Source organism: Pseudopipra pipra, chromosome 3, assembly GCF_036250125.1.
Source record: "Pseudopipra pipra isolate bDixPip1 chromosome 3, bDixPip1.hap1, whole genome shotgun sequence".
NCBI lineage: Eukaryota > Metazoa > Chordata > Aves > Passeriformes > Pipridae > Pseudopipra > Pseudopipra pipra.
The window spans coordinates 51,322,409-51,344,869 of NC_087551.1; the positions used below are offsets into that span (position 1 = coordinate 51,322,409).

At 38.2% G+C, this 22,461-nt stretch overlaps 1 protein-coding gene across 5 annotated transcripts in view; it reads left to right on the forward strand.

Moving 5' to 3' along the window:
• MTHFD1L (methylenetetrahydrofolate dehydrogenase (NADP+ dependent) 1 like) overlaps positions 1 to 22,461 on the forward strand; it is a 148,586-nt gene that overhangs the window by 47,962 nt on the left and 78,163 nt on the right. For all 5 annotated transcript variants that reach the window (XM_064649127.1, XM_064649129.1, XM_064649128.1 and 2 more), the window contains 2 exons: positions 5,722 to 5,790; positions 11,553 to 11,664. In XM_064649127.1, coding sequence (XP_064505197.1) covers positions 5,722 to 5,790; positions 11,553 to 11,664 — 181 coding nt within the window. The remainder of the gene's footprint in view (positions 1 to 5,721; positions 5,791 to 11,552; positions 11,665 to 22,461) is intronic.

The following is a 22,461-nucleotide window of genomic DNA, read 5'->3' on the forward strand; positions in this document are numbered from 1 at the left end:
AAGGTTAAAAATTTCTGAGTAAAGTCATCATTAAAATTCAAAGCAAATCAACTATTCTCAGTTATGCAGGAGATGTGAAGAACTACATATAACATTCCAGCTGTTGAGGTTTTGCTTTTCCTTTTTATTTGTATTACTTTGTCTTGGCCAAATTGAGGGGAGTAGGGAATCAGTTATGTTATAAGGCATATGCATAATTCAGTGTTAGAATTAAAACTGCATTTGAAATGCATGTCCTTTATCTTGACACTGCTTTTGTATAAAGAAGTATTTAAGGTATATATGTTTAATATATTAATACTGCAAAATATTTAACGTGCCTTAAACCACTTAATGCTAATCAGCTTGATGAATGAAAGCAGTTGCTTTTCTGTAGAGGGAAAAGAACTTAAAAAAATTTTCACAGTGTCCCTAAAATGAAAGTAGGGCTCAGCAAAATGTCTGCTACTAATTTGGTTTTCTTTGGCCTTTTTTAAAACAAACTTCCTATGCTTAGCATCTCAATAATTTGATAGTGTTACTTGTGCTGAACATGTGTTTCTAGTTGTTCTTTAAAGCAGTGTTCTGTATTATACAACAGAAGAACTGCACAGGAAAAAAAAATCATCACAATCTGAAGGATATGTGTTAAGAGCATCTGCACTATGCTGCTGCTTTCTAATTCTTCTGGAGGGTCTCCAATGCCATGCACAGGGAGGACTTGGGTGCATGTCATGATTGTGCAGTGCAGAAACTCCAACTCCTTTGTTCTGCAGTGTGTTACAAATGAGTATGAGAACTATGGGAATAATAGGAACGTGATATAATGATTAAGGCCCTTTGGAGAACTGAATTCTATTCCTGTGATTTTTTGCAAAACTTGTGTGATGCTGTGTCCATACTAACTGATTCTTACAGTACGTAAGGAGTTACACATTCCTCAGTCTGGTTTAATACTAGGGACCTAAACAGCTGAAAATTGTGGAAAGAGTGAAACTTCATCAAGAACTTTGAACCAGGAGAAATTATTTCATGCTGTTTCAGGTCAAGCATCCAAAATGAGTGAATACTTTTGAGTTTGATTCTTGTGTGTGCAGGTTTCTCTTCTGAAAACAGAAAAGATTGTTGATTTCTGCAGACTTATTAATATTGGTGAAGAAGTCAGATGCTCTGGTGTTGACATTTAAAAAATGTCGAAATAGGAAATTAGTAGCGGGTTTTCTAAAATTTCTTTATCAAATTAAATACTGCTTACTTTGTACAATGGGAGAGAGCTTATGAATAACTGTACTGCAGTTACTAACTGTATTGCACTGTGAAACTGTACTGTATAAAGTTGAATCATCTGGAAACAACAGCAGGAGAAGTATAATCAAAGACTATACTGTGCCATAATTCATATTTATGAGGAAGATAAATTTCTGTTCTGTTGCGTAACATTTCATCTCTGTTGCTGATTTGTTCCCACAGGTGATCAGTCTGTTGGAACAGCTTGCAACTAAACCTACTGTTTCTAGACTTTTAGCTCAGTGTCTACTGTTCCCCCACCTGTGTTGGTAGAATCCAAGGATTATATCTTGAGCAGATTTTCGTATGTGTCAAGAGGTTTGATGTGAAGCCATTCTCCCCCTGAATTTTCGTCCTCCTTTCAAGTCAGGGTCAGAGAGGAGGTAAAGCTTTATAGCTCAGAAAGGAAAGATCTCAAGACAACCGAACATAGGAAAAACAATATAAAAGGTTTTAGAATGCTCTTAATGCAAGTTCAGTAATTTTGATTTAAATTTTTGTAAAACAAAATCAAGTTTAAAAGCTTGAATCTGTTATAGTCCCTTGACATGGAACATTGTAGCCCAAAGAACTGCAATTGCATATAGTTTTAAGAAATTTTAAATGCAGCTTTGTCATGGGAAGTACCACACAACCTGAATAATGGGTCAACCCTACATGTTACTGAAAAAAATTCTGGGGTTCATGTTTTATATATCCTATACAGATTGAATTTATGCAAGTTTAAATGTTTGACAGTAGTCTTTAGTTCTTTGGAATCTATGTGGAGCAAAACCACTAAACCCTTCTCCATGATTTGTTTCCAGATATACACACAAAGTATTTCACAAAAACACAATTTCTCTAAATTTTGACTTTATATGCAATATATTTATAATAATACAATCAATACAATAGTAAAACCTAAAATACACATTGGCAGATATAAACCATATGCAGAGATGGGCTAGGAGTAATAGAAAAAAAGATAAATTGAATATTTCATGATTTGAGAAGAGTCCTTCCACAAGAGTAATGGATTAAATGTCTATCCTCTGTAATGGAATATGCAGAAGTCTTTGCCAAAATGTGGTGCTCATTGTACAGTATTTTGAAGACTTAATTGCTTTTTGGCTTTTACAGTGAGGTAGAATTCTGATGGACACATGCCATACTTTTATGTGACACTAAATGCGTATATGTACCCTTGATCAGTATTTCAGCAGCTATGAAAAATATTAAATAAATATATCACTATTTTTTTAAATAAGACTTCTTAGCTTACTTTCCATGCCATACCATTAGATTTCAGTAATTACAGGACCAAAAAAACCCAGCTCCGTATTTACTTTTATAAATGAACTGTCAGCTGGAGAGATTTTATTCCCTGGTTCATCAGAAACATTGTGTACATAGTTCATTGCAAATAAAAAGCGTTGCAGTTCTTCTCAGATTATGGTTTTAGGTTCAGTTCTTTACAGAACTGAAATTGCAGAAAATATTATTATTTTGTTAGACAGTATAGTTTCAAATGGAGGTAAGTTACAGGTACTTCATTATTTTTCTTATAAAGAAAAGGGTTTTTCTCTACCCTTCAGTCTGTGTAACTTCAGTCACAGTAGTTGCTTTCAATCACCTTCCTTGTCATCTACTACTGGCTTTCATTTCCACTCTTGACAGACTTCAGAGACTGCCCCACTGGAAGTTTCTTTAGAAGTATTTCGGTTTTTCATATAAGTTTGCCTTTCCTGTGTCATGTCTATAATTTTTTTTGTGCTCTATGATCTTTGCTGTCCTGTGGAGCATACCTGCCCCAATGGCTGGTGGATAGATGGAAGGAGTATTATTTTCAGAAGTACTTGGGATCATTTCCAGGAGGAGACCCAAAAGAGTTGGGTGTCTGTATACATTTGATTCTGACAGTGAGTTAGTGGAAAGATAAGGATCCTTGGGCTGTCACATGCTTAATTGGTGTGTAAGTCTCTAAGCCTCTAATTCTTTTATAAAATTCTTTTATAAAAAATTCCTTTTCTGAATTGGAAATGGGAACCTGATTCCCTAAATAGCTTTGAGAATCACATCCAGGACTTGGAGTGAGCTGGAGGAGTTGTTACTAGATAGTTGGAGGATTGAGGATATGAAGAAATGAAAACTTTATTCTCACAGAGTCATGTCAGATAGGCAGGAAAACTTTGTTTAGCTTTTAAGGACTGCTGTTGACACCAAGTCTGTTTAAGAACCACGGATGGCAGATAGACATGAGGTGTGCCAATTGGAGTATTTGCATCTTTTTTTTCTTTTCTTTCAGCTTCAGATAGAATAAGTTGTTGTGTCCAGAATGCATATCTAATATTTCCCAAATAATGCATAGCTAATATCTCCCAAAAAGTTAAAATGCAGAGGAAGTATTTGGATTACTTCATTATTTTTGTCAGATTGGTGAAGAACTATCAGAAAGCAAAGGAGACAGGATTTGACCCTTTATTATCTAGAAGGGGCAGGAGAGGAGGTTGGGGAAGAAGTGTCCTGATTTTGTTTTATTTTTTACTTCCCCATCCCTTAAGTCTTCTTTCCAGTCACTGTGTCTCGGGTCAGCAGATAGATGTTTGCATGCTTATTTTGAGTGGTCTGGTGGCTACAGTTGGCATGAATTAACATTTGTCATTTAGGGGTGATCCTTGGCTGCTCAGGTAGTTATCCTTGCTGTCGACCAGTCGGAAAATCTGATGTAAAGTTTTCCATTTGACTTTTTTTTTTCAGAAATAAGAGTATTTGGGTATATAAGCAGCATAGCACCAGGCTGCTTCTACAGAAATGATGAAGCCTCACACATTCTGACAGAGTGGGCATGCTTATGTTTCGATCCTAGCTTCTAAAATTAACTTATTAAGAAACAGCAATCTAGTTTTTTGCTAATTCGAAAGATGAAAAACTATATTGTTTTGCTACCAATTTCTCATATTATGTCTCTGTGGATCTATTGGGTTTTGTAGATAGTGGGAGATGCAGAGAGAGAAGAAAAATCTTCCCCTTTTCTCTCTCCTTTATAGTCCTCCAAGGAAACACTTGCTATGTTTTAGTAGAAACCAGTTCTACTATTTAGGTTTCAATTCAATTATATCCAAGGCCAAATATTCTGCTTCATTTTCCTCTGAAGTCCATGCTCAGATGTGATGCTCAAAGAGGGGAAAATTTAATTTTAAACAATACTTTACTTATATAATCACCACATACTTTTATGTCTCTTATCTGTTTGACATCAAAATTTTCACACAGACTTTGATTGTTCAAATTTTGGATTAGTTGATAGAAGCTGTGTTGAGAATTATATAGGAACTATTTTTATTGCTCTTCTTTATTTGAATATTTTTTGTTCATGCCTTAATAGGCTACTCAGATAAAGTACCCATGTTTTTCAACCTTCATTTTAAACAATTTACAGCAGCTAGGATTTTTGTTTGGTTTTAATGTTTCTTTTCAATACAAAAAAATATTAAATTCATTTTTTGTGTTCTCTGGCAAGTCTGTGAGCCACTCTTTATAACATTACTGTGGTTTCTTTGAACCATGATCTAGTTCTTTCAAAACAAAACACATCATCTCAAAATCAAAGTAATTTAGGAAGAAATTTGAACATATGCTGGTGGTTTATAGACAGCACTCCACATATAGTCTGACAGTGATGTGCACACTCTGTGGCCCTTTTTTTTCTTTTTTTTTTCTAAAATGGCCATTGAGTTTTAGTACAGAGGGATGTCATGACTTTTATTGATTTTAAAGTCAGTCAGTGTGAAATTTATACTTCCAACAAAATTTTTAGGGAGGAGTAAGATTTCTTGCAACCAAAATGCAGCAATTCGCTCAGCTCCTTTTGTGCTCTTATTATGACAGTCAGGCATCTCTAACTTTTAATCTTATGATGTATTCATTATCTACCCCTAGTAAACTCTGCTTTCATCCTGTGTCTGTTATGTGTATATTTGTACAAGTCTTGAAAAATATCCTTTCTGGTTGTTGGTAGCTGTTGATTCATGCTATTGATTCTGTCATGGAAGACATACATATGTCATTTCTTTAGGCAGTTTTAGCAAGTTATTGCCTTCTTACTTTCTCATCTCTCAGTGGCTTTTACTTCCACTTCATCTTTTGTTACCTTGAGCGTCCTCCTGCTGGTCACTTAATAACTGTTTCTGGTCTCTCCATGAAATAGGACAAATAATTACCTGCTACCTTTTAAGTGTATTCAGAACAAAATCATTATTGTTTCTGACACATTCTGTAAATACCATATCTTAGAAGTCTTAAGGTAATATCTAAATAAATTCTTTATGCAGCACTGTAACACTGCTTATCCTTTATAGTTTATGAGCACACTTTTCTTTTTCTCTTGAACTTCGACTGTAAGCTTAAGTGTAGCTTGAAAATGTTGCACCTTAGAACTGACTTCCCTAAAATGTTCACTCTTTTGTTTTTTAGGGAGTAACAGGTGCTTTGGCAGTTTTGATGAAAGATGCAATTAAGCCCACGCTAATGCAGACATTAGAGGTGAGTGGCTTATGATGCCTGCCCTGCTCTGACTTTCAAGTTCCATGTTGTGCTGATCGTGCTTCTCTTCCAGCAACTGTGCTTAACTTTCAAGGTTCAAGCCCGGGTCAGATCCATAAAGGCATTCTAGCAAATGTTCATTTGTTTATCTTAACTAATCAACTCTATCTGCATTTATACCTTTGTGGTGGTTTTCTTCCTTTCTTTGAGACTCTGACTATAATCATAATTTCACCTAGTGTTGCAAGCAAGCTGCAGTGCACTGTTGAACTGCTTCTGAGCCCGCTGGAAGGCAAGTTGGTCTTCTGAGTCATAGACTTACTACTGTTTCCCACCTTGCTCTTCTGGGGAAGCTTACTTCTTATTTATTTCTTTTGTATGATTGTTCCCATGATGATTCCCACAGTCCAGCATTTTGTGTGGGAAGTAGATGCTTTGCTGCGGCCATTCTAGTCTGTATCACAGTTTGTGCCATTCATAAACAGAGGAGAGTGCTTTTACCTGTTTATGTTTTTTCAAAAGATGGCTCCCAGCCACCTAATATTGCCATAGTGCCTTCAGGAACTACATGAAGCTTTGCTGGGCTATGACAGGAATGGTTTACACTTACCCTAGTGAGCTGTCTTCCAACAGCTTAAAGAATGCAGAATTAGTACAACCTAACTTGGTGTCTGGGCAGTCTAGTATTGCCTTTTCCATGGGAAGCTGAATGATGAGCAACATTCAAGTTTAGAGGGAGAAAAAAAAAAGAGGAAATAATAAAGCAGATTTGAAAAATGCACTTGGAGAAAAATTAGTTTGTATTTTTGGAAGTTTGACCATCAAAATTACATAGCTGGAATATTCCTGGTATGGTGAAAAGTTAAAGAATGTAGAAATACATGAGTTCAATTGCTGGTTAGCAAAAATGTCTCATTTTCTAAAACATGACAAAGTGATAACTACCTTTTTGCTTTTGTGTTTAGATGGGGTCAAATTCCTGCTCTTGGGGAAGATTTAGAAAAATAGAATTTAAGTCTATGTTATTTTATTATAGCCATCTAATTATTTTCTCCTGCAAAGAAGATCTGTTCTTTCATGTGGCTGTATGAAGAATGTATGTGTGTGTCAGAATTCAATATAACATCCAATAGCAGAAACTGGAGGTCACGTAGGATCAAGAATGTCATGGCCAGAACTGTGTATTAAATCACCACTTGGATAACCCTGTGTGTGATAAGCGTCACTGACAATGTAGCTTTGATTCTGACTGTTTAGTCTGTGTCACTCTATTTGCACTTTGCATATCTGTTAGAAAATAATGTGGTTTTGTTGCAGTGTTCTAAAGGACAATTATAAATGTCAGAAGGGTTTCTTTTGATTGATAGGCATTTGGTTCTGGGACTTGCATACATTTATTTTTTCACTGCATTTCTTTATATTCACATTTCTATGCAATAAAATTCCTGCCTTTTATGTGGTATTCTTTTCTAGTCTAATCTATGCTATGGCTGAAACATCTGCCAACTTTCATCAAACACTATTGCTTGTTAGCAGGACCCTGACCACAGTACCCAAAGATATATTTTTCCCCAAAATTGTCTCATAAAGTTATTTTTAAAACAGCAAACTAAAGCAGCTCAGAAGACCGCTTCATGCTCTGGTCCTTCAATTTGAGTCTTAAAGATGATTTTTTGTTACCTTTTGAATACCTGTTGGCTTTCAGGCCTAATATGAGTCACCTATCCAGGAATGGAGATCTTCAGCTTACATAAACATTTTCCAAGATGGTGCTCTGCTTTGGCTGATGCCCTGTTGGACTGTGTCATTGCTCTTGTGTAGAGATGCAGTGGCCTACTCTGTTACTGCCTGTGCTGTTACTGCTGCTCTTGGGCCTCAAGCTTGTATCATATTCCATTTTGTGACTAAATACCTTTTATTATTTTTAATTATTTATCTGAATAGATTTGAGAGGTTCTAATTTTAATAGCTTCAGTTAAAACGAAAAAAAAAAAGAAGGGAATAAGGAGGATACTGTGAGCTGCACACTTGAATGTTCTGTAGTGATCCGCTTGTGTGTTTAGAGCCTAAGGGTGAAGTACCTTCCTAATATCAAACCTAAACCTCCCTTGACACAGTTTCAGGCCATTCCCTCGGATCCTGTCACTGGCCACCACAGAAAAGAGATCAGTGCCTGTCCCTCCTCTTCCCCTCACAAGGAAGTTGCAGACTACAATGAGGTCTCCCCTCAGTCTCCTCTCCTCCAGGCTGAACAGACCAAGTGACCTCAGCCGCTCCTCACACGGCTTCCCCTCAAGGCCCTTCACCATCTTTGTTGCCCTCTTTCAGACACTCTCTAATAGCTTAATATCTTTCTTATACTGTGGTGCCCAAACCTGCACACAGTATTCCAGGTGAGGCCACACCAGTGCCGAGCAGAGCAGGACAATCCCCTTCCTCGACCGGCTGGTGATGCTTTTTGTGATGCCCCCCAGGACACGGTTGGCCCTCCTGTCTGCCAGGGCACTGCTGACTCATATTCAACTTGCTGTCGACCAGGACCCCCAGGTCCCTTTCTGTGGCACTGCTTTCCAGCATCTTATTCCCCAGTCTGTACGTACATCCAGGGTTGCCCTGTCCCACGTGCAGAATCCAGCATTTTCCCTTGTTGAGCTTCATATGGTTGGTGATTGCCCAGCCCTCTAATTTGCCGAGGTCTCTCTTCGGGGCCTCCCTGCCTTTGGAGGTGATGTTTGAAAAGTGACCAGCAGTGATTGACCCCAGCACCTGCAAAAACATTTTCCCAGGGGACCTTCCTTACTAATTCCCTGAACAGCCTGAAGTCTGCTCTCCTCATGTCCAGAGTTGAGGTTTTGCTGGTATTTTTCCTCCTGTCAACAGAGATTTTAAACTCGGTCATTTTTTGGTCGCTGTGACCAAGACAGCCACCAGTCTCCACTTTGCTGAGGAAATCCACTCTGTTGACAAACAGCAGATCAAAGAGGGCATCTTTCTGAGTCATCTCCCTTAGGACCTGTTCCATAAAGTTGTCGTCTAGGTTTTTAGGAATCTTTTGGCCCAGGTTGTACCAGCTATGTGATGCCCCCAGTTGATTTCTGGCAAGTTGAAGTCCCCTGTAAGGACAACACAGAGAACATCAATGCAGCTCAGAATGTGCTGTGGACCTGTCCTGCAAGTAGGGTGAAACTGTTCACCAAAGCAGGTCTTTCAGATCACTTTGGTTTTGGGGAATGGCAAAAAAACTGCCAGAGGAGATATCTTCTGGGTGACTTCCAGCTGATACTGACACTTGATTTAGCATAATTTGTAAGTCATAGTGTCTGTGGGTAGCAGCGCCTGGAAGTAGCCGTTGCAGAGACAGCTGCACTCCTCTGTGATCTGGCCATGAGCCTGTAGAAGGGAATTGTGTTAAGCTGTGGAAGTCTGAGGAGTTGCTTCTAAGGGCCTGTGAAAGAGGAAAAGAACAACTCAGTAGATTTGCACCAGCTTTATATGTATGTCTGCATGCACTGGAGAAGAGGTTCAGAAGGTCCTAAATCAAAAAATACCAAATGCCAGTCCTGCATGGAACTGAACTGGCAACTTGTGTCTGTGCATTTTAATTTGCTGGTTTTTAAAGCGATTTCTTGGTGGGTTGCTTTCCATCACAACCCTGCTACTCTGTCACCAGAAAAATGCCGTCTGAAAATATTAGTGATTGACAGTGTTTTATATGCAGGAATGGCAGTGAAATATCAAAATGAGAGATGTGAGACACTCCACCTACAGTAACTGCAGACTTTAGTAGAACTTATATCCAGTGCTGTAGAATTGAGATTACTTTCTTTGGAATGTACATCATGATTTCATAGTGTTTATCCATGTTTCTCATGACACATTTGTTCTCTCATCAACTGATCCCTTAATGTTTAGCATTTATTTATACCATGAGTAACAGAGCAGCTGCTCTATGGGACAACTCTTTGTAGTTGCAGGCTGGCTGCTCTGGGATGGTTTGTTGTATTACGTTTGAAGTGCCACTCACAGTAAAGATGAGAGAAGGATGGTAATAAGTATTATAAACATCCTTCTAATGGCCACATAACTTCAGATATTTATTGACATTCTGGGTTTATTTTCTTTTACTGAAACTTGGATAATAAAATTTTCTGTACTGAAAACAGTCAGCAGAATGCATCTGTTTGTTTCTCAATATAATTTATTAAGAGCGTAGCAAAACTAACTGGCACTCTACAGAGTAGGACAGATGGACTGACACGCTCACTAAAGCTGGCCTGAGAAGACATTGTTGTCTCTGTTCCAGGGTGTGCCTGAGGTCCTGCTAGAGTTCACTCCCTTCGGTACCCAGACTTTACTTTTCTGCCAGGATTGCTTATGTAGAAAACCATTCTAAGAGGTCCTCCTTTTCTTCTGGTGGATTTCAGAGCTCCAGGGGAGCATCTGTCCATGCCAGTGATTTAGTAGTGTGTTTGGATTTTAAGTTAGTGGCAGGAGGCCTCTTGACTACCAATGGATCCTACTGTCTAAATTTCCTCCCTATTCGTGTTGTGTGGATGAACTCTTGGAAGCACAATTGCACAAGGAATGTTGTGAGAGACTCTTCTGGCACCTTTCTTTGCACAGCTACCACAGTATGGGCTCAGCTGCCCATACTACTACTGGTTGTAGTTGTGCTTCCGTGCATCACATGTGCCCATGCGTGTTCTGGGCTCTAGCAAGACCAGCCCTGTAATTGCATGCCACAAGAAATATGGCTTGGAAGGCTAAAATTAAATTTAGTGACTAATAAAAGATAAATTGGAATAAATCCTGTGTATTTGAATCTGGTAGCTGAAACCTGCAGTCTTATTTATTTGATTGCCAGAAGCATAAATACTGGATTAAAGTAGAAGTAAAACTTAAGTTTTAGTACAAGGTTGAGTGGAGAAGTTGTGTAAGTTACCTACAGGTTGAGCTACTCTCTGTTACCTTTCTATGAATGAAGCAGGTTCTGACATCTAGGCCTATCAGTGAATGAGGTCTGAAGCATCTGAGATGTATCTAGAACCCCTAAATTGTCTAACAGCACTTCCGTCCTGTATGCGCTTTGATTTAGGTATCATGTTGATTAGTCTGCAAAAGTATTGAGGTTTTTACCTAATGTGCTGGTTTGGGCTGGGATAGGTTTAATTTTCTTCACATTAGCCAGTATGAGGCTGTGTTCTGGATTTGTGCTGAAGACAGTGTTGGTAACACAGGGATGTTTTTGTTACTGCTGAGCTGGGCTTGCACAGACTCAAGGCCTTTTCTGCCTCTCACCCCAGCAAGGAGGCTGGGGGTGCACAAAATGTTGGGACGGGACTCAGACAGGACAGCTGACCCCAACTGACTAGAAGGATATCCCATGCTATATGGCATCATGCTCAGCATATAAAACTGTTGGAAGAAGGAGGAAGGGAGGGACATTTAGAGTGATGGCATTTGTCTTCCCAAGTAACCGTTACACGTGATGGAGCCCTGCTTTCCTGGGGATGACCTGCCTGCCCATGGGAAGTAGTGAATTAATTCCTTGTTTTACTTTGCTTGTGTTTGCAGCTTTTTCTTTACCTATTAAACTGTTTTTATCTCAATCCATGAGTTTTCTCAGCTTTTGTCCTTCCGATTCACTCCCCCATCCCACTGTTGGAGAAGTGAGTAATGTGTAATGTGGGGCTTAGTTGCTGGCTGAGATTAAACCATGGCATCTCCTCACTGAATTAATGAATATATTTTTTATTATTCAGGGAACACCAGTATTTGTTCACGCTGGACCTTTTGCTAACATTGCACATGGAAATTCCTCTGTTTTGGCAGATAAAATTGCCCTTAAATTAGTTGGAGAGAAAGGATTTGTAGGTAAGTAATTTTTTGGTTTATTATGTTATGATTTGTTGGTAAAATGGCAAACAGTGATGTCTACTTTATGATTAATATCAGCATAAAGTAATCTTAAAATGAATGTGTAAAAAGCCAAAAGCACTTCTCCTACCCTGCCCTTTGTCTCAAGCGATCCTATCACTATGTTCGAGACTCTATAAGGTGGCTGAACCAGTCAAATGACTGTATAGTATTGAAAGAGTTGTCCTGTTGTTCATTGTATTAGTATCCATTTGACCTCACTTGATAACCAACAGAAACCATTCTTTTTTCTTGCTGAATTATTTCTCTGCCAGTTCAGCAGACTCAGCCAAATAAGAAGTCAGATGACCATGAGCCAGTGCAGAGGAACAGCAGAGGCAAGGTGGTTGAAGAAGGAGTAATACTGCCTCATTTTGATGGCTGTGAGCCATTAGGTTGGTCCAGCTGCATTGTCAAACCTTGTCATGAGGCCCTTAAGTTCCCATAAAAGCATTTGGCTGGGTGGATTCTTTTTATATTAGGAATTCAGCCTGGACAAGCAGCAATACACATATAGAACTTATGGTTGCAGGCAAAAAAAACTTGTGACTGAACAATGAACTAGCTTTAAAAATTGTCATGTGTGTTTAAACCTTAGAATTAATAAAATAAAAGGAGTGTTGCTGCTTTGCGGTTGTAATGACTTTGCACTGCTGCAGCCGTTCTCTTCTGTGTCGTGAACACCCACATTGGCTTCCATTAGTCCTAAAGCTGGAGTTTGAGTATCTGTGAACAGTGCTCTTGAAGAGGTGCAGTAATGTGAAACGTGAGGTTTCTAATGCTAGCACGCTTAAACTAGTAGAGAAACATTTATGTATATGCTTATGTCATACCTTCGCATTGCTATAAATGACATGAAGAGGACCAAATAACTCGAAAGTAAGTTTTTTAAATAGAAAGTCTGTTCTATTTAAATTCATTGGTAATCATAAAAAAGATGAGTTGTTTGCATTGTTACAGAATGTCTATACTTTTTGTTATGATACAAATCAACCTATATATTTACAGATTGAGAATAGAAAGGTTTCTTATAAGAAGTTATTGATTACTGAACAAAAATAGAGAAGGAAATCTTACAAAGTAACAAAAATTTAAATAAAACAAAGTAAAAATAAAGGATTGAAACCTGTAGTAGATCATATTGACTTTGAAAAAATCCCAAAGAAATATGTCACTTTGGTATTCTCTGAATACCAACAAAATGGGTGTACAAGTAGAAATTTTATTATTCAATTATCTTAAAGGTTTCTTCTTTTTAAACAGTACTTGTTGATTTTCTATTTTCTATTTTACTTGTTTATAGAAGTAAGTTTCTGATCTTCCTAAGCATTCTGTACCTTGAATTTTTTTTAAATCCTTGGGTTTTTTTAAATGGAGCAGCAAAGTTCACACAATGATTTTTAGATCCTTGTTAGGATATTTTTAACAAAATTAGTTCTTAGAGTCAGTTTTTGCTAACCTCTGCCCTTCTGATTCAATATAATTTGCAAAGATTGTTGCATATTTGCGTGTGATATTTTTTTAGCAAAGAGTGTTCTTGGGAAAAGTTTGATTCAGTATTCTGCTCTCACTTCCTCTGTTGAGGTTGAAGTAGCTAGGAAAATGCTGACCTGTGTAAGAAAATAGATCATTACTGTTAAGGTGATGAAACATGAGCTTTTCAAGGTAGTCTGGGCACATGTTATGTGTTTGCATTTCCTTTTTTAAATGCATGATCATGTCAAGGGAAAGGGTTGTTTTTTACAGCGTTAATGTTGTACAACTAAACGGTCTGTTTATTTCGCTCTAATATAATCAAACGTCCATTCAAAGAAGAACATTTTGCATTCTGAATACATTTATTTAATGGTAATCAAATTGATATTTCACTAAGCCATGTTTGTTGTTCCATGGCTCTGTGGAATGAGGCCTATAAGCATTTAGAGTAACTAACGTTTTTCATAAGCCTGGTGAAGTGACTTTGTTTCTGCAGTGAGCTATCTTTTCAAGTGGGAAGTCTGTTTTGTATCACTTGAATGAAAGTATATTGGCAACAGTCTTGAGTCTTAGTACAGGTTTTGGAGCCTGAAATATCACCTCGGATTTGGATTCCCTTCCATTCAGCGTGTCCCTCAGGAACTAAGAATGTATCCTTGCATTTCTTGCTTTTTTTTGGTCTTACCCACCTGTTTGTCTTTAACGCTCTTTTCTCTTTTATTTGTCTTTGGCCCGAGTTTCTCTGTTGGGAGACAAAGCAGCGTAGCTTCAATAGAGTAAAACCTTTGTGCATTGCCAGCTAAAGGCTCTTGTTCAGATTTTATTCTACAGAACACAAATCCCTGTGAAACTGATTTCAGAACAAGACTGCCTTTGCTCTGTGGAAGAAGGAACTTCAACGTGATTTGTAGATCCTTGTTAGATTATTAAAAGCAATAGTTCATAGAGTGGCCTACTTAAATAAACTTTGCAGATATTCACAAGTGTAAATGTTTGTTCTAATGGTTGTAATTACTGTAAGCTTTATGGTTTCAAAAAGTACATTTATTCTGGTGACTAGTCAGAGCAAGTGGGCAGAGACCACATGTAGGACTCACTGACTTATTAAATACTGTCCTATTCTACCCTACAAAACTGGAGTCTAAAATGACAGCTACGAAGTGTCCCACATTGAAGGTTCCATCCATACAAACAGAGAGCCCAGTTAATGGCCAGAGAGCCTTGTGAATTCTGTGCGGCAAAGCAGTTAGCAAGAAACTCCACTGCTTTCCTGCTTAGTGTGGAGTTTGCCTGAACCCATTATGGCCATTGAAACTGCGTGGGGAAAGCTGATCCTGCAGTTAATTCAGACAGACAGAGTGCAGGCCAGCTATGCTGCAGTTGGATAACTACCTGAACAAGTTTAGTTACTCACTCTTCCTAAAAGTAAAAATTTTCACTGTTCCACATTTCCCTGGTCACTGTTCTCATGCATTGGATCTGACACTCATTAAATCTTGTATGAGCGATTAGAGTTCACATTCTGCCATGTAGGTTACTTGCATAAGCTCATAAAAGAACCTAAGAGGCACTAGAAATAGCATAGGGTAACTGGAAGAACCATGTGGCTGGGAGAGGCATTTTAGGGAGCACGGGCTAAGAGACTGGCTCTCAGCCTTATGCAAGTGCATCCAAAGCAGGAACATAAGATGCATAGTCTGCAATTAAATTAATTTCTTGTATAGTAGAATAAATATCTTAATGTATGTGTGTTATTTCACCATGAGATGGGATGGTGATATATAAATCATATATATAATCTCTATATTTATTGGTTTATTTATTTAGTATTTATATCTATTTTTAATTTATTCTTTTATTTTTTACTTTTGCCATAGTTATTTTAGAGCAGAATCTCCTGCTGAGTTTGTAGACTATTAAGGAGAATAGCGTGGCTTGAACTTGCAACACAGTTTTACAAATATAGACTTTTTAAATTTTCTGTCCTGGTTTAAGCACCCTCCTTCCTTCTGCTGCTTGTTTACAGTCCTGTGCAACCCCTCTCTTTCACCAGCACACCTGTTCATAGCTTATCCGTGTGATAAGCTGAACTGGAGGGTTCATCTTGACTGAAAACAACTACAACAACAACAAAAAAAAATCTCTTTCCTTCCCCCTTGCAAGACAGTGTTTGGGCAAACAGTTTTGTGTGATGGGGGAAGATGAGATAATGTCACATAAGATGGTATTTTAGCTGAAATAAATATTTATAATATTATAGTCTCATTTGGAAGTCTAAAGTGCCAGTAAAGCTACTGTGGATGCACTAGCTAGTCAGACTAAGCCTGCATTGCCAGAGCAGTTAAATCTGTCTCCTTTCTCAGCCTTTGCTCAACTGTTTTTGCATGACATCCTGGCAGAAACCTATTGCCCTTTTTGTTGGCTTACTTTTCTGCTGACTTAACACAGAAGCAGTTCAGCCCAGAGTCACAAAAACACCAGAGCTGGTGCAGGAGAGGGTGAGTTGGGACAACCAGCAGTGAAAAACCAATCTGTCATGTAGATCCCACTGTTTGTGTGCCATGGCCAAGGCAAAAAAAAAAAAAAATCCTCTCAAATAGTTCTTTTTAAATTTGTTTTTAAACCTTACTTTCTCTCTCTGGCCTGCATTGCCTGTTTCTCTGCTTGCTCTGCAGCCTAAATTGCAGCATGCTGTGCCTTTTGAGTAGTGTCAAGTAGCAATAATGTAGACAGTCTGTTTTAAAAAAAAAAAGTAAGCAAAATTTAACTATTGAGACCTGTTGTGAACTCTCCCTAGTTGAAAGCATTCCCTGCTTCAGTTTCAGGTATCCAAGTGAATCACAGGCCCTCATTAAGTTTTAGATAACTTAAGCCTTTTAGCGCAGCTTATTCTTTCTCTCTTCCCTGAGCCTTGTTGCTACGTACTGACAACTGAGCCTTTTTCTCTAATTTTGAGTTCTTGGTACGAGTTTTGCTACTGAACTTCTCATGCAATACCTTGGCTGGTTTGCACTTGTTTGTCTTGTCAGCCTTTTACTGCTTGGGGCCGGTTTCCCTGCAGATTCCTCCCCACCCTTGCTGTGAGCAAGTGTGTCCCATTGAGGACGGGTGCATGATGCAGGCACCCCCTGCACTGGAGAGCATCCTTGCTGATGGCCCGGGAAGTGGTACCCCGGGGAATGTTGAGTGTACCCATCATCACAATTGCCATCAGAGTTTTGTGGTCTCTCACACACCTCTTTAGCCCCTCTGGCAGCAGCCTGAAATCTGTTTCTGGCATTTCATTTTCCTTTTGTATGAAAGGTTGCCTAAACTGGCCTGGTTAACTAATTCTATGTCACTTGGTTTTGAGGCACCTTAATTCTTAAACAGTCAAGAAAGTTGACATCTCAGCAGTGGCAGGGAAAGGAGCTTGGCATTAGGGCTGAATTCTGTATTACAGATAAGTGGGGAAGTATATATGTATTTAAGCAATTACTTCCTTTGAGTTTTTAATTTGTTTTGTGATATTAACCTCTTTCACTCCTCTTTTGTTCTTCCTCACTTCTCTAGTGGGAAGTAGCTCAAATTCATGGCTGATCCATAGAAGTTGTTCAATACTGAAGGCCACACCTGGTGTAAATTGCAACTGAACCCTAAGCCTAACAGCATCTTGTGCTGAGGCTGGGGTGCCCAACCCCATAAGTGACCCAGATGAGAAAGGTGTGGAGGGAGTAATGTTGGTGCAGTGCTGTGCTACCCTTAGCATTACTTTTGCAGCTCCTGTGTCCCTGAAGCTCTAGGTTTTGTGGCTCTCTGAACTCAGGGCTGTCCTGAGTTGTATTTGTCAGTGTGTCAGAAATTATTGCAGTACACAACAGATTGTCCCATCCATCTCTTTAATCCCTTGAAGGTATTTCAGCTGAGTATAGGAGTTGTAAATCAGAAGATAAGTGAAGCATGAGTATATTTTTGGAATCCTAAACCAAAGTTTTTCTGAAGTTTGTTTTTCAGGTTTGGACTTAATTTTTGGTAATTGCTTTCTTTCCTACTCCTAATAAACCTGTTGCATTCAATGCTGAGAGCATGCTGTGCTAAGCAACTTTGTCCTTGTTGTGTATCAGGTGACAAGAGGAGGATTATTGCAAGCTATTGGTGACTTTCTTAAGAAAGGTTCACTTTCTGTGTCTTTCTTTAGTTGGTGCACTTGGTGTAATTGGAAAGAGTTTGTCACACTTTTTGAATGGTATAAACTCAAGTAGAAGCAGTAAATTTTTATAAGCTAAGTAGTTGACTCTTTTTATTGTGTTGGTACTCTTGTTAGAGTAAACTAATGATGCTAGCTGCTTTATCTGTTCAGTACATGAAAAGTTGTATTTCAAAGAGTATCTGTTTCACATACTCTGAGCAGACATTGTATAACAAGTTTATAAAGCACCTTATAAAAATTGTATGTGTTTAGTACACTAAGCAAATAATCTTCAGTAGATTTTTTTCAACGTCATAGGACAACTCAATCCATTTTTCAGTAGCAATCTTTTTCCAAAAAAGGAAATAAAGCCCAAATACTTTGGCTAAACTTCTTTTGGCACCAGTACCCCATGGGATATTATTATATTTAAATGTTGAGTTCAAGGATTTATTTTCATATTTTTTTCTTTGCTTGATACCATTAGAAGGGGATTCCATGCAGTGATCCTCCAGAAAGCTTTAATTTTTTAGAAGCTGCCCAGCATCTTTCTTTTTGTGTTATTTAATCTTTGACCTCCTAACTCTTATTTTCACAAGAAACAAAATGTAATGTGATTGCATTCCAATATTTTGCTCTTTGAACAATGTGGTTTTTCTTGCTAAAGGAAGGCTAAGGTTTCATGGTACAGGGTGATTGACTGCTTTGTCAGTGTAGGTGTTATTTGCCTACTCTGCTATCTAAGTACTACAAACTAGATAAAGGATGTTCAAAACTTTACAGTGTTTTCTCTGATCCCATTCATAGTGCAGCTGCTCGAGCAGCTGTGCTGGGAGCAACTGCGACGGTGATGGGGGAAAGGAAGATGATACTGTGTTAGTTGGTATTGCTGCAAGACTCTTAAAGTCATGGTTTAATAATAACATGGGTCAGTGGTACCACAGACTGCAAAATAAGGTGCCATTACTGCTAGAAGATCTGTGAATCTGTGCCATTCGCTTGTGAGTGCTGATGCCATTCACATCCTAGGTGCCCTTTTTATTTCTTTTTTCACAATTGCTGAGGTAAGAGTAAATTCCATTTCTTTCACGTGTTGTAAAGTGGAAACAAAAAAATCATCATCATCTCCCTTCTGCTTTTAAAATCTCTTCTTCTCCCTTTTGCTTTTAAAATCATAGCAAATTTTCTTATCAGTGAGCAGGAAAGTCTTCAGAGATGAGATGTAGTGCAACACATTTTTCTTCACTGACAGGAAGTCAGGGTTCCTGAGAGCTGAGCTTACTTATTGCCTTGTCACAAATAATCTGGGTGCAAATCATGCTTGCTTATGGATTGCTTCAACTGAAAGTCAGGTGACAATGATCTAAATTACTTTCTATTGCAGAAAGTGCTTAAAACAGTCTTGAAATAATTTATGAATTATCATGTCAAATGAGAATCAAATCTTTTCTTATATCTTTGTACATTCAGAGTCCTTGAGAAAGTTCTGGCTCCACATTGTCACTGCATATTTCTTTAAACTTTTTCTTCTGACCTTTAGGATACATTGCAAAATAAAACTTTTCAGAAGTATTGAGTAGAAGAAAGCTGTCCTGAATGTTTTTGTGTGTCAGGAAGCATTGACGTCAGTAGCACATGTCACTGTATTTCAGAGTTGAACTAATTTGAAATCTTATAAATTATGCAAAAGTAAACTCAAAACTGAAAGTTGGTATTGATTGTGAACTACTGACTTATGTCTAACCCATATTACACTTGTCATAAAAAAGTGGTGTTTTGCCAATTCAGGCGAGGTGGTGCTGTTTTGAAGACAAAACCTCACAAATTAAGTACTGTGTTGTGAGATTTTACCTTCTTCCATTTTAAAAAAATTATGTCTAGAAAGTGTTAGAAATTCACTTGACATTTCCTTGCTACAAAATGTATTGGTACATGTTTGTTCCCAAATCTGCTGTTTATGTCCAGAATTATGAGGGGTAATTTACAGGAACAAAACAATATATGATTATAAACCATCAGCCATTTAGCATGACTTCTCTGCTTTGTCTGACAAGCATATCAGATGATCTTCAGGAACTGACGGGACTGTAGTTTGAAACTAGCTAGGATTTTTAACTCGTGCTGCTGGTAAGCTGCCTGGGTTTCCATGGCCAATTTGGACTCATTTGTTCTTCTTCTGTAATACTGTGTTACAGCTTTGTCTTCTCTTTCTCAAGTGATAATTTTTATACTGTCTCTAACTATTCAAACACACATTTTTTATACATCACTGTGATTGACTTAATACTGCTAGGCTCCCTGATTCTTCTCTGATGTTTGCAAGTATGAAGTTCCCAAATTGTAGGTCATATTTTTATCCTTTTTCTCCAATGGCAGTAACTCTTTACCAATAACTTTCATTCTGTTTCTCTTCATTTCTTCCTAAAACCACAGAAACATTTTCCTGTGTGGTATTCTTGTTCCTCTCTATGATAGCAATGCTTTCAAGCTTTGGTATTGCCAATACACTCTATCGGTGCTCCTCAGTCTTTCTAATGAGGTGGTTTAACAAACAGTAAATGAGAGCCTTCAGGCCAGTTCTCTCTCCTGTCCCACAGTTCTTCTGTTATGGCTGCCTTTTCTCTCTTAATCATGTAGTTACCATTTTCTTCTAGCCTTGCTAACAGATTCCTTTGTAACAGGCTTTTTTTCCTGAAGGCCAACTTCTTAAGATGATGTCACATTTTCATTACTGGAGAAAGCTTTGTATCTGGCATAGCCTGCCTCCAGCAGACAAAGGTTATATTTCTTGCTTATTTCAATTTATTTTTTTTTAATTATTCTTTTCTTAAAAATCTGTGAAAACCATCAAGCCTGTAGTCACACAGATTTCTCCGCACTCCTCCTACATTACTTGAAAATAGATTTTGATACTTTTCAGGTACAAGGCACCAAGAGAAAAGGAACTTATTTGAAATGTTGATACAAACTTTATGGTTTGGGGTTTTTTTCTTCTGAGATTTTGGAATTTCTGATTCACTTTCTTTTAAGGGTAGTACATCCAGCTCTTGTGTACTTTGGGGTTTTTTTTAATTCCATCTTTAATATATCACAGTAACCTCCCTTTATTAACTACTAGTTTTTAATTTGTGGGGCTGAAGACCCTTGCAATTTGCTTCCATTTCCTTTGTAGGCTCTGACACTCATTCTCTGTGTAACAGCTCGCTCTGTCTTTTCCTTTCCTTTAGAGCCTCTGTAATTAATAGTGAAGCATCTTCTACTCACCAAGTTCACTCTGTAGGATAGCAAAACTGTGTGTTTGACTGCCTTTCCTCCTAGTGGAGGAGGAGGACCAGGAGTTCTGGCCTGTTCTCAGGCCAGATGTCACATGAGAGACCAGGCATTTTAATTCGTACATTCAGAGAAGTTTGCATTAATGGATGAAGTGATTTCAGTATGAGGAAAGCAATTCAAAAAGTAATGATGACATGAAAGAAAACAAGAGATACCATGGCCTTGTCACAGTTATTTTCAAGGTTTTTTTGAAATTTTCCGGGTGGGTGGATGCTACTCTATGCCTCACTGACAAAGGAATTAAATGTTTTTCTCACAGACTAGGAGATGTGATGCGACACGTGTGTGTGTCAGTTGTGTGCAGAATGAAGTGTCACACCATAACGGAGCTGGCTGGCTCAGAAACAAGCGGAGAACTGGACACACGTAACTTAATTGAGAAAGCCCTGTTTTCTTCTCTTCATATGGGTTTTCAGAGTAGAAGGGAGTTGTAACGAGACAGTGTTTGGGCTGGGATTGTGTGCCTCGGGAATTTGCTATGATGATGATGTGGAGGCAGGAAGGGCAGTGTAAATGTTCCTGCTGGCTGGCTCTTGAGAAGCTGGTGTCTTGAGGTAACCTGTCCTTTCTCTTCTTTCTTGCCCAGTAAAAGATAAAGAGACAAAACTGCTGAGTCCATCACTTGTCACCAGCAGCACACAATCTCTGATGGAGAGCTCCCGATCTGTTGCGTATCTGGCACTGTGGTGCGTGTCAGGAGGCATACATCTTACTGCCACCTCTATCTTTGATTAGCTTTCTGGCCTTAAGCAAGTAATTTCAGCCTCCATGCCTGCATATGTAATCCTGTTCTTCTTGATGTGTTTATTCAGTTTATAAACTTTCTTGGGGAAAAAACTGTCTCACCATAACAAATGGGGAGATGCCAAGCACTACATTAATAGAAGCTTTAAGGTAACAGGACTTTTGCATGGCAGCTGCCAATACTTAAACATGCATCAGGAATTTACTTACAAGCTGACATGGTATTTTAATGTCCTGTATACTGACCTTTTCTGCAACATGTTAGAGCTTAACACAACTCTTTCTTCTGCCAATGACATTCATAAATTAAATGGAGTGTACAACTGTTAAGGGCTATCCATTATTCTCAGTCTCAGGATAGCTACCCAGAGGTAAAAATAGATAGAAAGGATCTGTCATTCATTCAGAAAGTAGAGGCACTGCCCAGTTCCTGATAAATAAAATACCATTCTACTGAGCAGAAACTGATGACATTGCAACTTCTGTCCTGTTTATTTTCCCCTCCTTCCCCAAGTTAGCAATCTCACCTAGCGTTAAAACTTCCAACATGTAAGAAGCAGTTCCTTTTGTTCTTTTGTTACCTACTGGTTGTATTGCTTTTATTTATAAGAAGAAAAGAACCAGGGGTTAAAAATATGCAAACACTAAAATGTCATGTATGCTAGGAAGTCCTCTTAATTCATCACTTGGCAAAGGAAATAAAAACAGGCTCCATAGCTAACAGCATTACTTTTGCTTAGGGTTATTTGGCAGAAAATCCATCATCCTCTCTCCGTTTGTGAGTATTTCGTATTGACTTACACCCTTTAGCAAGGGTCAGCAGGGCAGAGTATGCATAAAGAGTTCAAGTCCCATTTCAAAGGCCAAATTTTAATTTTGGCAGATGGTTTATTTTTAATATCAGTTGCAAATGTAAGCTCTTTATTAGATTTTTGTTTGTTTGTTTTACTGACCTTTTGATACTGAAATCTAATGTTCCTTTTATGGACAACTTGTATAAGAATTAGGTTTTTTCAGATATTTCCATCATGTTG